The following is a 15,442-nucleotide window of genomic DNA, read 5'->3' on the forward strand; positions in this document are numbered from 1 at the left end:
AGTTTTATAGTGTAAGCTCTTCAGGATAGGGAGCTTGTGCTATACAAATCTCTGTTTGTGCAGCCCCTAGCATGATGGGACTCAAACCAAAATATAAATATTTAATAATAAGAGACTGGAATTCTCGAAAGCTACAATTATCAGTTTAAAAAGTTATTGCCATATGTTTTTAAGAAAAGCTAAATGCACATTGACTCTAATGAAACTGTCACTACTACTGCATTAATAATAAATACTTTAAAAGTGTAATAGATGTGTTGATATAAGAGAGTCTGATGTATGTGGAAGAGCTGATAAGCTCTATTGTATCAACACTTCTTATACTTCCTGGGTCTCATTCTGCTCTCTACCCAAGTAAAATTTCATTGGTATTATTCCTGATTTACAAAGGTGTGAGAGGGGAATTGGGTCCAAAATATATATATATATGTATTTTTTTTAAAAGTATTGTATTGCACAACTTTGAATTAAACTGACAAATCCAGGGAATTCAAAGTTAAGAATATTGGGCACTAAAATAATCTCTTGTATAAATTTGATAATCAGTAGAGTTACATCAGGGTTGAATTTGGCCTTCCATTCTTAAGTTGCACTATTTTTCCTCCCAGTAAATTCCCCCAATATTCTTGAACAGAGTTGTTTAATATTAGTCACAATAATGGCAACTATAAAATTAGCATTAAAATGGTAGACACACAAGCAGGGTGTGACACACAGTCCAGACCAGTGTGGGGCAGTGTCACCCCTGCCCTGCGACCTGGTTTGCCTTATAATGCTTTGCTGCTTTAGCTCCTACCTGGGCTCCTTACAAACAGCCAGACAGCATGCAGGTTGCACCTAAGTGCCTGTGTATAGCCACAGCCCTGGTCCAGCCACCCTGACCCCCTGCAGCCTGTCAGCAACGTACTAGCCACACTGGCTTCCAGCAGCTTTGGTTACTATTTGCAGGATGACCCCAACAACACACTCCCAGTCACAGACTTCCCCCAGAAAACATGTCCCTCTCCTGGACAGTCCAGATATATTAGGTCTGTTGCCCTTTTAAAGGGATCTATATACAACAGTATGCTACCTTAAATGGAGTTACCCAGACAATTCACAACAATCATTGAATCATAAAAATTCATAATTTTACTACACACGTTTCATCATGATATTATTGACCAGTGAGTTATTAGTTTTCAAATGATATCTCATAAAGCATATTTTGTACCAAGATTATTACATTAGTAATAATTATGTAATATGTAATTACATATTACAATGTAGGGTGTAAATATTCTGTCACAGTGGGTGATGTAATATCTTTTATTGGACCAACTTCTGTTGGCGAGAGAGACAAGCTTTTGAGCTACTTGAAGAAGAGCTCTGTTTAGGTTAAAAGCTTGTCTCTTTCACCAACAAAAGTTGGTCTAATAAAAGATTCGCCTTGTCTCTCTAATATCCTGGGACCAACATGGCTCTAACAACACTGCAAACATTAAAGTGGTAACAGACATAGATTAGTTTGAGAGCACTGTTGGGTTATGATTTTTAAACATACATGGTTAGCGCTTTTCAATGCAGTGTTCACAGGGAAAGTTTTACTACCTTCTCCCCCACTGGTCCCAGTGCTATTTATTCTTTAGCCCTGGAATCAATTTTTGCATGACCCCATGTATAGCAATCAAGGCACCTGCACTGGAAGCTTCCTGAAACTTTGTGAGCAGCATCTGTTGGGACCACTCATGTCTGCAGGAGCTGATGAAATTCACCCTAAGTTACTTAAGGAAGTAGCTGATGCAATCTGAGAACCCTTAGCAATTATCTTTGAGAACTCATGGAGCAAGGCAAGATCCCAGAGGACTGAAGCAGGGTAAACATAATACCTATCTTAAAAGGGAAACAAAGAGGACCTAGGGAATTATTGACTAGTTAGCCTAACTTCGATACTTGGAAAGATACTGGAACAAATTATTAAACAATTTGTGAGCACCTAGAAGATAATAGGGTTATAAAGAATAACCAGCATGGATTTGTCAAGAACAAATCATGCCAAACCTACCTAATTTCCTTCTTTGACAGGGTTACTGGCCTATTGGATAGGGGGAAGATGTGATATATCTTGATTTTAGTAAAGCTTTGGACACAGTTCCACATGACATTCTGACAAGCAAATTAGGGAAGCGTGGTGTAGATGAAATCACTGTAAATTGGGCATACAAATGGCTGAAAAACCATATGCAAAGAGTAATTATCAATAGCTGACTGTCAAATTAGGAGGGCGTATCTAGTGAAGCCCTACAGGGGGTCAGTCCTGAGTCTGGTACTATTTAATGTCAGTGAAAAGTGTGCTTATAAAATTTGCAGATGGCACCAAGCTGGGAGGGGTTGTAAGCACTTGGAGGACAAGATTAGAATTCAAAATGACCTTGACATATTGGATAAATTGGTCTGAAATTGATAAGATGAATTTTAATAAAGATAAGTGCAAAGTAATGCATTTAGAAAGGAAAAATCAAATGCACAACTACAAAATGGGGAATAACTGGGTAGGTAGTAGTACTGCAGAAGAGAATCTGGGGCTTATAGAAGAGCACAAATTGAATGTGATGCAGCCGTGAAAAAGGCTAATATTCTGTGGTGTATTAACAGGGAATGTCCTATGTAAGACATGGGATGTAATTGTCCCACTCTGCTTGGCACTTGTGAGACTTCTGCTAGAGAACAAAAATGTTAAAAGGTTTAGATAACCTCTGAGGGAATGTTTAGAAACAAGGCATGTTTAATCTTCAGAAAAGAAGACTAAGGGAGGACTTGATAAAAGAGTTCAAATATGGTAAGGGCTGTTTTAAAGAAGGTGGTGATCAATTGTTCTCCACATCAACTGAAGGAGGGACAAGAAGTAATGGGCTTATTCTGCAGCAAGGGAGATTTAGATTACATAGTAGGAAAAACTTTCTAAGGGTATTTACGACCAGCAGTGGGCTTCCAAGGGAGGATGTGGAATCTCCAACATTGAAGGATTTCTAAAAAGGTTGGAAAAACACCTGTCAGGGATGGCCTAGGTTTACTTAGTGAGATGAGTATTCTGAGCCTGATGAGTCATCTGAAGTAATACCCTGTGAGTACTAAGGCTCCAGCCAGTCCACAAGCAAGACTTTAACCAGGTGACCCGAAGGCAGGTATATAGGCTCCCAATGAAAGTAGCCACTCCAATCTGCTCAGTGTCACTAGCTTATTGGGGATACTTCGAGCTGCATGGCACTTCTGCCAGACTGCTCCTACTCCAGCCTACCCCAGGCTGTACCTGTTCCTGCTCCAACCATGGCTGTTGCCTGGCTGACCTGACACTTAGTCCAGGCTCAGTACAGAGGGCTAGACTTGATGACCCCTTGAGGTTCCGTCCAGCCCTACATTTCTATGGCCATGTCTACACTAGCGAGTTTACAGAGACATTGCTGTACCGATGCAGCTGTGCTGCTGTAAGATTGCTTGTGTAGCTGCTCTATGCCGACAGGAGAGAGCTCTCCCCTCAACATAATAAAACCACCTCAACGAGCAGCACTAGCCATGTTGGTGGGAGAAGCACTGTCCACACTGCCACTTATGTCACCTGAGGGGGTGTTTTTTTCACACCCTTGCACAATGTAAGTTTTGCACACCTAAGTGGTGGTGTAGACATGGTCTATGATTCTATAATTAGACAGACCAGGAGCTATTGTGCCACTTAATTTCTCATTTTCATTCTGTAGGTGTTCTGTTGTTTTTGTTTGGCATGGGAATCAATATTCACAGCGATATCCTGCTACGCCAGCTAAGGAAACCTGGAGACCTCACTTACAAGATTCCACAAGGTACATTCCCCTTATGCCCCCTTCTCCCCACCCAAAAAAGAGTAGCACAGTTGGATAAATAGTGGGAGGCGGGTCTTGGCAAAAGTAAAATATACATCAAAACAAAGCTCTTAAAGTAATTTGGAGTCATTAGTTTCTCCTGGATACATGGCCCAGATGCTTCCTCCTACAGCATGAATTAATTGCAGAGGCATGGTAATCTTTCTCTTGAATTTTGCAGATGAGAGGGACAGAGTTCAGCAGGCCACTCCTACCCTCTGAGCTCTGAAAAACACTTGCTATGTGAACATTGCACTGCTGAGGCTTTGAGGGTTATGGAGGTGTAGGGAGGTGCCTAGATGCGGGATAGGAAGTGGCGCAAGCTATACTATCTAGCGCCCCCTTGGGGAGAGGGCACGCACTGCTCCTGTCTTGGAGTTCAGAGCATCTGCCTCCTTGCAGGGGAGTTAAAGTAGTACAAACAAAAAGTCACTATGCTTCCACAGCCCATAAAAAGCAGTGTCCTAGACCCTCAGGAAGCCAAAGAGAAATGTACCGGTTCTTCTCCTTTCTGAGCGTGGGCTGCCAAAACTCTCAAGCCTTGGTCAGTAAACTTTGCTTCTGGGGGCCATGAATTCTGAGTTGCAGTCCTGGTCTTTCAGATTTCTGCCCTGCACTAAGCAGGGATCCTCCCTTTTAAGGACTTGCCCATTTCCAGGCTTGACAAGTCTCACAAGGTACACTGTGTCAAGTCTGATTGTGCCCAGATGAGCACTTTAACTCCTTCATGATTGGGGTGGGAGATCTGTCCCACCACATACCTTCCTCCTCAAGATGAAGCCCAGGATCCCATCATCCAAGCCTGACTCTCCCACATCCCACAAAAAGAAGTCAGCATTGCTGTGTTTCTTTTTCCTGCACAATGTTGTACTCTAAAATTATAGGGTTGGAGAGACAAGTACCATAGTTAAGGTCCTACTTAACTTGCGATAATGCAGAAATTGCAGATTCTGCAGTATTAGGCTTCCACTACAATTTTGACAGTGGGAGTCCCGCCAAGTGTGTGGCTGACAGTGGGAGCCCCAGCTGCCCTGGGGCTGAGAGTGGGACCACCAGGCGGCCGACAGCGGAAAATCACAGAAAAGTAATAATGGACTTTACTACCACAAATAATAAGGTCAGTTATTACTTTTCTGCAATTTTCCATGGCTTGTCCACAACTTAGCTGCAATTCTTTGCCAATCATCCTGCAATTCAAGTAGGGCCTTAACCATAGCATAATATGTGAGTTTGTTTCCTTCATCGTATTTATTCACTGGAGCGGGGTGTGATCTGTAACAAGGGAGAAAGTATTGCCCAGGAAATAGTACCTAAGGGCTCCTATGGCTCATTTACCTGCCAGTGCTTCCTTTTCACTCATGGGGTAGGCCTTCTCCTTGAGGAACAGCTTTCAGCTTAGATAAGACTGGCTGCTCCTTGCCATCCACCTCTTGTGAAGATATCGCCTCAAGGCTTGCATCAGAGGCATCTGTCTGTAAAACAAACTCTTTTGAAAAATCGGGGTTGAAGAGGACAGGCCCATGGCACAGCCAGTCTTTCAAGATGTGAAAGACTTTCTCACAATCGTCCCAGTGGATCTTCTTTGGATTCCCATCTTTTATCAGGTCCATCAGAGGGGCTGTAATGAGGTGAAATTGTTACTAGGCACCTAGAGTAGCCAGCCAGTCCAAGGCGCAGTGCCCCACTTGGCTCTTTGTCCAAGGAATGGGACATACCAATAATGTCTGCACCTCACTGATTAGCAGGTTTCCTCTCCTGTCTGCAAGCTGGATGGGGGACCCATAGATCTTGAACTGCCCTCAGCAGGGTTCTCTGATTCTTCTAACCTGGACAGGATTTGCCCCAGGCACCAGGACTGGGCCAGTGGCCACAGTCTCTGGTTTTCCTACCTTGTGGATAATTTCCCCAAAATACCACCAGTTCTGACCAATAATGACAGGGTCAGCCAATGTTGAGGAAGGAGGTACCAGGAGGATATCCACAAATGCTGACCCCCATTTAACCATAGTCATCTGCTGGGGAAGGCCTTCACATCTCCGTGAATGCACTGGAGGAAGATTATCACACTGCGGCCCCTGCTACCGCAGCCAGCAGGCTACATGGAGTCCAGCAGACCTTGCACTTTTGTCCTATTAATCCATCTGAGGACTGTTATTTTGGCAATCCCTTTCTTCCTTGCTCCGCTTTCTGTTATCCACATCTGGACATGCTCGCACTCCATCAGGAGGCATTCTCTTCAGATGTGTCCCAGTTGCCCACATGAGAAAAAGATCACCACGTTGTGGTCTGAGCCCATCCTCTTGTTCAACGATGACCCTGCCTGTTGTAGGTGTCTGGCATTAAAGTCCATAATAACCGCCCTCATTAGCGGGGCTGGGAATCAACTGTCCTGGTTAGATTTTTGTCTGGGCCCTTCCTGGCCTGTCACAGTGACTCACAGTCAGGGTGGCTGTCCTAACTGCCGAGAGACTAAAGACAAGCCTCTCCTGACCAGGCTTCACATCAGGCTGGGTCAGCTTCTAAGCCCCAGGCTGCCCCCTTCCACATGTCTCTGGGGTTTCCACAGCAGCCACAACATTTTCCATCAACTGCACCACCTCTGTTAATGACCTTGCTGATGCCTCAGTACCCACTCCCAGACCCCAGTGAGGAGTATTTGCGTGAACTGCTCGACAAGTACTAACTTGACCGCTCAGGTTCCTGTCCTCTCCTCTGACCCTAACCACTACTGGCAGTGGTCCTTCCGTTTTCGGGCCACCACCTGCGGCTGTACTCCTTGTGGACATGTTTGCATACAGAAGTGGTGCTGGTGGTGCGTCTCTTTGCTGATATAAAGTCCAAAATGGAGGATTTAACCCATGTGTAATCCCAAGCAGCCACAGGATCAAGCCTTCAGCAGGCTGTGTCAGTCGGGCAGGGGCGAGCACAAGGGTCAAGTGCTCTGGACAGGGCCCAAGCATAACTTTTTGGGCTCAGTACAAACTTGTAACATGGGCCCCCTCCCACACACATGCCACAATCCTTCATCCCATACATACAATCTCATGAGCCATGAACATTTTTTCCTCATGGTAATGGGGGTTGCAGCCTGGGCTGGGCCTCCCAGGGCCTCTGGGCCCCGGTAAAGTATACTCTTTTCCCCCCCATGTGGGGTCCCAGGCTCTGGAGGCCATTGGGAGGTCACAGCCTCCTGCTCAAAAGCAGTCAAGAAAGACTCAGGGTCACCTTCAGGCCCCATCTCAGTCAACTTCACAGGTACTGATGGGAGAACTGGCCCCAGTCTCACATCACTGGCCTCTGGATCCCTTGCTGTCCTGGCTACCTGCAGCCCCAACAGTAGCTGTTGTAGCAGGTTTTGTTGCAGGTCTTTCAGCTGGGTCACCATCTCGCACAGCAGCTACTGTTGCTGGGTTGTCAGTAACTGTTGTTGAGTGGCCGATTGCCAGAGTTGCTGCTGGAACTCCTGTTTCTGGGTGGACTGCGGTAGCGGGTGCTCTGTCAGCCACTTGAACCATTGCTCTGGATCCGTACTGCTTGGATTCTTTGTCTCGCATATGCATAGGCTTCCAATCTCCCTCTAATGTACCCTTATATCAGGGTTGGGAAGCGAATGCCCACATTCTCCACTGCTGTACCTCTCTCACTACACCTTGAGGAGCGGGGTCTGCTGCTTCTGTCTCAGGGCTCAGCCCTCCAGCTGTGCTGTCCAAGGCATCAGCCCCATTGCAGAGGGATTTAAAGTAGTCCAAACAAAAAGCCAGTATGCTTCCACAGCCCACAAAAAGCAGTATCCTAAGCCTTCAGGAAGCCGAAGAGGAAAAGAAAGAAAATATAAAAGCACTGACATTCTCCCTTTCTGAGAGGCCCTCTGCAGCCAAAATTCTCAAGCTATTTCCTTGGTCAGCAGCCCCTGCTTCCAGAGCCCAGGATGCTCTGAGTTGCACTCCTGCTCTTTCAGAGTGCCACCCTGCACTGAGCAGCGCTCAAGCCTCACAGGTGCTGATTGTGCCCAGAGGCTCTTTTAACTCCTTCCTGAGTGGGCTGTCAAAATGCCCTACCACAGGGAGAAAGAGCTGAAGAGTTCTGTGTCATGCTTCCCTGTCTGTGGCATGTTCCCCTGATGCATCTATGGACTGTCATGTGTAAACATTGCCCTGACCAATATTCTGGATCTATATTTTTGGCCATTGCCAAACCTGCTCATCAGCTCCTCTCCTGCTCCAGTCTTCTGTCCCCTTTGGAGAGAGATTAATGAGCAGGTTTGACAATGATACCATAGCAGTGATGTGGGAGTATCTTGTCCTTGCGAGAAAAGTGGTCTGAACTCAGGATGGGGGATCTAGGAGCTTTCTGGTTCTAATTCTGATCTTGACTCTGACTTCCTCTGTTGGCTTGTTGCTCGTGGTAACTTCTTTCTGCCTCAGTTAGTAACTCCCCCTAACATGGGTTTGGTGAGTAGCAATGGACTGTAGCTCCAAAATATAGATCTAGAATTTGAGCTCCCCAAAGTTCATAGATTCATAGATATTTAAGGCCAGAAGGGACCGTTCAATCATTTAGTCTGACCACCTTCATAACACAGGCCCTATTCCACCAAGTTTGATCTTTGGAATTGTTTCAGGCCTGTCTCTAGCTGTGAGAATTAATGTTTGTAAAGTGGTTTGAAGTCTCTGGATTTATTGCTCATCTCACTTATTCCAGTTTTACTGTGGTATAATTCTGTTGGCTTCTGTTGATTTAAATGGGTTCAGTGGAAGGAAAATCAAGCTTTCTAAATGTGAAAAGTGTGGTTTATAGTCCCACACTTTGCTATGTTTTGTTGTTGACTTGAAATGAAGGTAATTAGTTTTCACTCTTCTTATACACACTTGTGACTTTTTTTGAATGCAGGGGGACTGTTCACATATGTATCTGGAGCTAATTTCTTTGGTGAGATAGTGGAATGGCTTGGCTATGCCATAGCAACCTGGTCCTTACCAGCCTTTTCATTTGCACTTTTTACTCTGTGCTTCATTGGGCCACGTGCTTATCACCATCACAGGTATCAAAACCAAGATTGCTTCATGTTTGCCTACACTTGCATAATCCCAGAGATGGGGGTGGAATTTAAGATAAAGTTGAAATTCTGTTATATTATGCTGTATATTGAAACAGAAATGCCTCATTATTCCATGTAAAGATCATTTAATGTGGGGACATCAGAAAAAAGCATGATGTGGTGGTGTTTAGCCAGTGAGTTTTCTGTTGAGTCCCTCATTCCATTTTCTAGAGCCTACATTTTAAAAAGTGACTTGTGGTTTTGGGTACCTTGATTTTTGAAGAACCTTAATGGGGCCTGATTTTTGGAAAGCGTTCACCATCCATCCTCTGAAAATCAGACTCCATTAATGTGGATTATATAGCCAACACTGTCATGAAAGAAAGTGTTCTATCAGCAAAGGTAACAGCTTCTATTGCTGAGCATTCCTGCAAGCCTCCAGAACTTCCATGAGGCAGCAGTCAAGGAGAGTGTGTTAGTCCAGGAGCAGTTCTTAGCTACCATTCATGATCCATACCTGGACATTTTGGGGCGAAATAAGGACAGTAGTAAACTGTAACTCAAAAAAAGTCAATGGGCCTGATTGTCATTTACACTAACCCCCTTTACATAGCTCTGGCAATGTAAAGCGACTTAAATTGGCTGTAAGCTACATTACATCTTCATCCATGTTAAAAGCCCCTTTTGACTGCAGAGCAGTGTAAAGGGGCTGTAGTGTAAATGTGAATCAAATTCTAGGAATTTACTTTGGATTTACACTGGTGTGAATAAGAGTGGGATTTGGCCCTTAAAGCTACAGAAGATACTGCATGAATTCAGATTTAAGTCACAACTTTAACATTATAATAAGTTTTTACATTTAATGTTACTTTGGTGTAAATCTTTTAAAAGAACTCTCTTGTTGAGTTACTGAAAATGGTTACAGAGTGAGGCATTTTGGGGAGATCTCAGAATGAAGAAAGATTAGGATTAACGCAATAAATGCAGTTTTCTGGCATACATACAGTTTTACTCTCATTTACTGTCTTTCAGGTACTATCTCAGGATTTTTACGGACTATCCAAAATCAAGGAAAGCCCTGATTCCTTTTATTTTTTAAAGTCTGAAAATGAAGACTCCTTTGTTTTTAGTGGTTTTTTACACTGCCTAATTTTAAACTGTAAAAAACTTGTGTAAAATGGAATTGTGGGTTTAAATGAGCAATAATGTAATTCAGAACAAACATTCTTGTGTTTAACTACAGTAGGTACCATGGATAACTTTATCTGGAGATACTGAGGTAGCTGAATGTGCAAAGGGAGCCCTGTCAAACAGTGAGCATGATTGTCAATGGAACTACATCAATGAAAAACTGATATAATTTAGAGTTACCACATTTCAGGTTCCCAAAAAGAGGACACTGCTGGAGGGGGAGGGAACCAGAGGGAAGAGATGCTGGAGGGGGTACCTGTGGTGGGGGTACTCACTGGAAGTGGGGGGCAGTGTCGTTTTCTGTCATGGTGGCAGCTGGTGTAAGCCCAGGACACAGCAACAGCCATCAATCAGCACCTCCCTGCAGAACTCCCTCTGCAGGGCTGGGAGCTGGGGCCTCATCTGGTGAGATTTGGCAGCTGTGGTTTGCAGGGGAATGGAGCAGTCAGCCCCAGATGCAGGGGAGGGACCAATCAGGGCTCCTTCTGAGCTGCAGCTTGTCTGCTCTGCAAAAACCCCAGACATTGCCTGTTATCTGAAAAATCCACCCACACAGAGAAAAGAAGCTCAAAAAGGCTGTGTCCAGGAAAACCCGAACATACCTTATGTAACTCCATTGACATTGGTTTAACACTGGTGTATGAGAGTAGAAAATCAGGCACAATGTCTGTGTACCTCTTTAAGCAATAACATTTCTACTGCCAGACTACTAATATTTCACCATCAGGAATCATTATGTTGTATTTCATTAAAGAATTCACAGCTACCTCAGGAGTTTTGTCTTGCCAGTCTAGATTGTCTTCAGACATGTAAGAGCCGTCCACCGGAGCACCCTCTATTGCTATTCTTACAATGACCGGAAGTGCTGAAAGTAGGACAAAAAATAAAAAACACATAAGAAATCTTCTAGTGAATGAAGATGTTCTCTGATACCAGTAGTTCATTTTGCCTGAGGAGAAAATTATCAGATATTCTCCATCTTCTGAAGTGACACAGGAACGTTGTTGAATTTCCACAGAAGCCCAGTGTGTCTCCTGCTAATTTCAGAAGGTAGTAAGGAATTTTTCCAAAGGCTTCACCAGTTCCAGTAGGAACACAATTCCCAAAAGACCCTGACATTGTTAGTTACCTAACATAACATAAGCATAACATAGATCACAGTAATTATCCCAGTAGCTGGGGAAGAAAAAGGTCAGACCCCCACAGACTAAACACATTACGTGCCTCTGAAATTTGCCTTTGGATTGATTGTATGCAATTTTATACACAGCACAATAAAGTTTATGTAAAACACTGAACTATGTCAGTCCATAACTGCTTTTTATAGGAACCATGGTGGGAGTGACATACACAATTTCCTGTTTGCTCTGAGTTTCTTTTTCATGACAGTCTCCCATTGTTTTGATATTATTATTTATCATGTTTACTATGATAGTGCACAAGGCCAGCTGAGAATTGGGTCCCATTGTGACAGACATTCTACAGACATATGAGAGACAGTCCCTATCCCAAAGAGTTTACAATCTAAATAAACAAGATAGATACAGGGTGGGGGAATGGGATGGCGAACACACAAGCAGAGTGATCAATGCAATGGTGGCAAATGTCGTACGAGTTCCACAAATTTATTTTTGCTTTTGTTAAATTATTTTAAATCCTTTCAGTTGGGTTATTTAAGAGGTGATTACCTTTATGAACTAGGTTCACTATTGGTGGGATCCCGTATAATATTTTGTGAATGACACAAAGAAGTTAGAGATAGAAAAGGCATATTAGCTCATCTAAACTACCCCTTCCTGCCAGCGCAGGATTATTCCCTTGAGTATATTTTCTCAGGCTCTGTCTAGTCAGCTTAAAATGTCTCAGAGCTTCCATGGGGAGACTATGTCATACTCTTAGATTCCACCACTAGTGACTTCTTTTCATCCCAGCATGATAGTAAGCCTAAATTTCACATATTTTTAATTTCATTGCAATTTGTCACCTTAGTTATGCCACCACATCCCATGGAAAATGTTCTAGGTAGATAGACAGATCTTTGTCCATTGCCTCAAGAGTATTAGCCAACAATACCAGCTGGACTCCTGCCGCTGCCACAGCCATGTCCAGGTCTGAAAATCTGCGGACGGGAACTTATGTAGAAGAAAAGAGAAGGAGTGAGATTCTGCTGGAGTTGGCGTTTCCATAACCTTCCCCAAGAATGGAAGTTTAAGCAGTGGGCAATCCTTGGCAAGGCTATTCTTGTCAAGCAATGACTTGCTGAATGAAGGGCACGCCTCAGTGTGTTTAAAGTTGACTGGCAGCTTCCTGTCCTTAATGGACTTGATCATGGAACAGCGAAAAGGGGCCAGGGCCTGGGGAGTGAATTTGTCTCTATTGTCTCCTCCCTCACCAGTGATATTTGGGAAGTGTGAGGGCAGGGACACCACTATCTACTTCCTTACACCCACACCCAAACTTCAAACTAACTGCAAATAATGGCTGCTAGTAATAACAATGGAAAGGACAAGGAGTGGCTGCCCACCTCTGGCATGTTCAGCAGTGGGTGGCTGTCGCCTGACCATCCCTTCAAGGCCACCAACCTCCTATGCTGTGTGGAGGAATGTCCTCTAAGGAACAGTCCCACCCTGGCAGGGAAGGACAGCATGCCCTAGTAAGTCTTTTCCATCTTTCATTTTGATGATGGAAAAAAACATTCCACGGTGTGATAGGGTGCTCAGAGGGTAGGGTTGCCTAGTGGCTAGCACACCTGACCTCCACTCTCTGCCCCTCTCTCAGAGGGTGGTAGTGATGCCTGGTTCCTGACCCCAGGTCAAGCGTGTTTGTGCCTCCCCTTTCATCTGGGCCTTTTCCCAGGGGGTAAAGGAACCTGGGCCCTCCCTTTCCACCAGGTCTCAGCCCAGAGCCCTGTGGGATGTAACACTAGCAGATTTTTCCCTGGGGAGTCTAAGTCCACTGCCCGGGGCTATTTCCTATGTGCTCCTTCAGTTTGGGGAATGGTCCCTGTAGTCCGTGAGCTCAACAGCTTCACGAAAAGTCCGAATGAGCAGGGCCCTGGTTGTCAAAGGGAATGGTGGTTTGAGAAGGCCCTGCCTGTGGGCCTTACCCACTCTGTAATCCCCTCTCAGGCTCGACCTGTTGTATGGCTTGCCAAAGAAGGATTCTTTTCTCCTGCAACCTGTCTCACACCCCTTCTCCAGGCTTCTGAACACCTTTTAACACATGCCTCCAGTTGGAGCATGCTCGGCAGGCCCAGAGGGCAGGGCTATCAGGGCTCATTATTGACTTTTAAGTCATTTGGGCCCAGTGTGGGGTTTGTATACCCTTAACAAGGGCTCTGTGAGCAAAAAACACTAAGGAGCATCTGAGTACCACAACCCACCCACCCCCAAGCCTTTAGAGGTGGCATGTGTACATATTATAGTTGCAGACTATCCCTAAACAACCATAAAGATTTGAAACCAAACAACCTTCTCCCTTTGTTTTGACTCCTTTTGCTCTACCAGCTTTCGGTAGTGCTTTTGAAAATTTTTACCGACGAATTAAAAACAGATTTTTTTTAATTCAGGCTACGGCTACACTGACGATGGCATCAAATCAATTTCTCTGGCTCGACTGAGCGGTCAGGGAAGACCCGCTCAGTTGATCCAGAAATCGACGTACTACAACAACCTTCACAAGTGGCGTAGCGCTGCATCGACGGGAATGCGGTTCCCGTTGGCACAGTGCAGTGAAGACGGTGTGCAGAAGAGGAGCAGAGAAGTCGACGGGCGTTACGCATGTTTTTTGCTTAGCTTGCGTAACTCCCGTTGACTGCCGCCGAATCTTGGAGGTAAGTGTAGATAGGGTCTCAGTGTTCTGAATCTAGGAGTCAAATGTCATTTAGCTGTTTCCAGTAACTGCAAATTCTCAGCCTATGGCCAAGCAGGAGATTCCATTCCCTCAGGACAATCCTACCCTCATTTTCATTCAGAGAACCTGACCATTATTGTATGCCAGCTCACTGCATGGCCCCTACAACTCCTGCTAACCTCTCCCCATTTTGCCTATCCAGTTAATTTGCCTACTTATACTTTAGTCTACCACTAAGAGATAAAGTGCATGTTGGGTGTTTTCCATGCCTCTGACACACCTGTATTACAATGTACATAAATCCATTCCCATACAGACTAGAAAAACACTGTTCTGACAATATATTGGCATTTCCTGATTTTATTTCTTGGAAACATTTATTCTATTCTGATCATAGGGGATGAATCTGACTGGGCAAGACACAGCATGTAATTGTTGCCCGAAGTGGTTAGTCGTGTAGGTGTTCCAGTTGGGAGTAGAAATTGGTGGTAGTTAAGTATTTCTTTGATACAGTTTTGTTTATTTACAAAGACTGTACAAAGTCCTCTGTCTCTGAACACAGCAGGAAACAGCTTCATTCGCTCACAGCATCAAGAACACTCTTTTCACCCTGACCCAGAAACTTCTTCCCAGGTTTCTTCCAGAGTCAGCCACTGTGCTTTCAACTGCTCCTTCAGGCTGCCTCTTCCTCTCTGTCTTTTTCAGTTTTCTGTGTTCTTTCTCCGACCCCTAGTCACAATACTCATTCATACCCTCTGCCCATCTGAGGGTTCTAGTTTCTAAGCAGACTCTATTAGGCTTTGTTTTAGGCTTGGCCCGTTAGCAGTCTCTTACAACTGTCTTAAATGGGGAACACATTCACACTTTTTTTTAAGTGAACAGAAATTTTCACCTAGCTAATTTTGCAGCACAGGCTTGTACTTTAAAATGTGTCTGCCAAACATTTTATGAAGATACTGCAATACAAGGAAAGGTTATGTTTAACGTATGATCAATTACATCATACATAGAACATTTAAACAATATTCATTAGTGTTAATGCTGAAATATTTGCATTTTAGCTGAACCCACCAATTGTCTCTCCCCCAAAATGTATTTAATTTTGTCATATTCAAATTTTCCCCATTCACTTGATTAAAACAGTAGTTGAAAATTGGTTTTAATTTGCAGATGACAATATACAATGGTTTTGCCACAAAAGTTAGCCCATAGGCATACTGGGGAATGTCACATTTATATACTGAGAGACCAGTTATTTTTATAGCTCCACAGTACTGTCATGAAAGCGCTGACCTGAGTATGGGGTGATTTGACCCCCATTCCACCAAGAAGGTAGAGAGATTCAGTACTTCTTTAAGCTACTTTGCACCCCTTGTGCCAATGCCATCCTGCAAGAGAGTGCAGTGTGTACTCACTTCTGTGGCTAGCTGTCTCATTTGGCAGGTAAGATGAGCGAGGGCGCCATGTCCCTTTTGGGGGTGCTTCT

At 44.2% G+C, this 15,442-nt stretch overlaps 1 protein-coding gene across 1 annotated transcript in view; it reads left to right on the forward strand.

Annotated features, from left to right (window-relative positions):
* SRD5A2 (steroid 5 alpha-reductase 2) overlaps positions 1 to 10,061 on the forward strand; it is a 58,852-nt gene extending 48,791 nt beyond the window's left edge. Inside the window, exons 3-5 of the mRNA XM_067555275.1 lie at positions 3,735 to 3,836; positions 8,766 to 8,916; positions 9,946 to 10,061. Of these exons, the coding sequence (XP_067411376.1) occupies positions 3,735 to 3,836; positions 8,766 to 8,916; positions 9,946 to 10,012 (320 nt within the window). The 3' untranslated portion in view covers positions 10,013 to 10,061. The remainder of the gene's footprint in view (positions 1 to 3,734; positions 3,837 to 8,765; positions 8,917 to 9,945) is intronic.
* The last annotated feature ends 5,381 nt before the right edge of the window (positions 10,062 to 15,442 follow it).

Source organism: Emydura macquarii, unplaced genomic scaffold, assembly GCF_026122565.2.
Source record: "Emydura macquarii macquarii isolate MOO-44397 ecotype Brisbane River unplaced genomic scaffold, CSIRO-AGI_Emac_v2 contig_1597, whole genome shotgun sequence".
NCBI classification, from domain to species: Eukaryota; Metazoa; Chordata; order Testudines; family Chelidae; genus Emydura; species Emydura macquarii.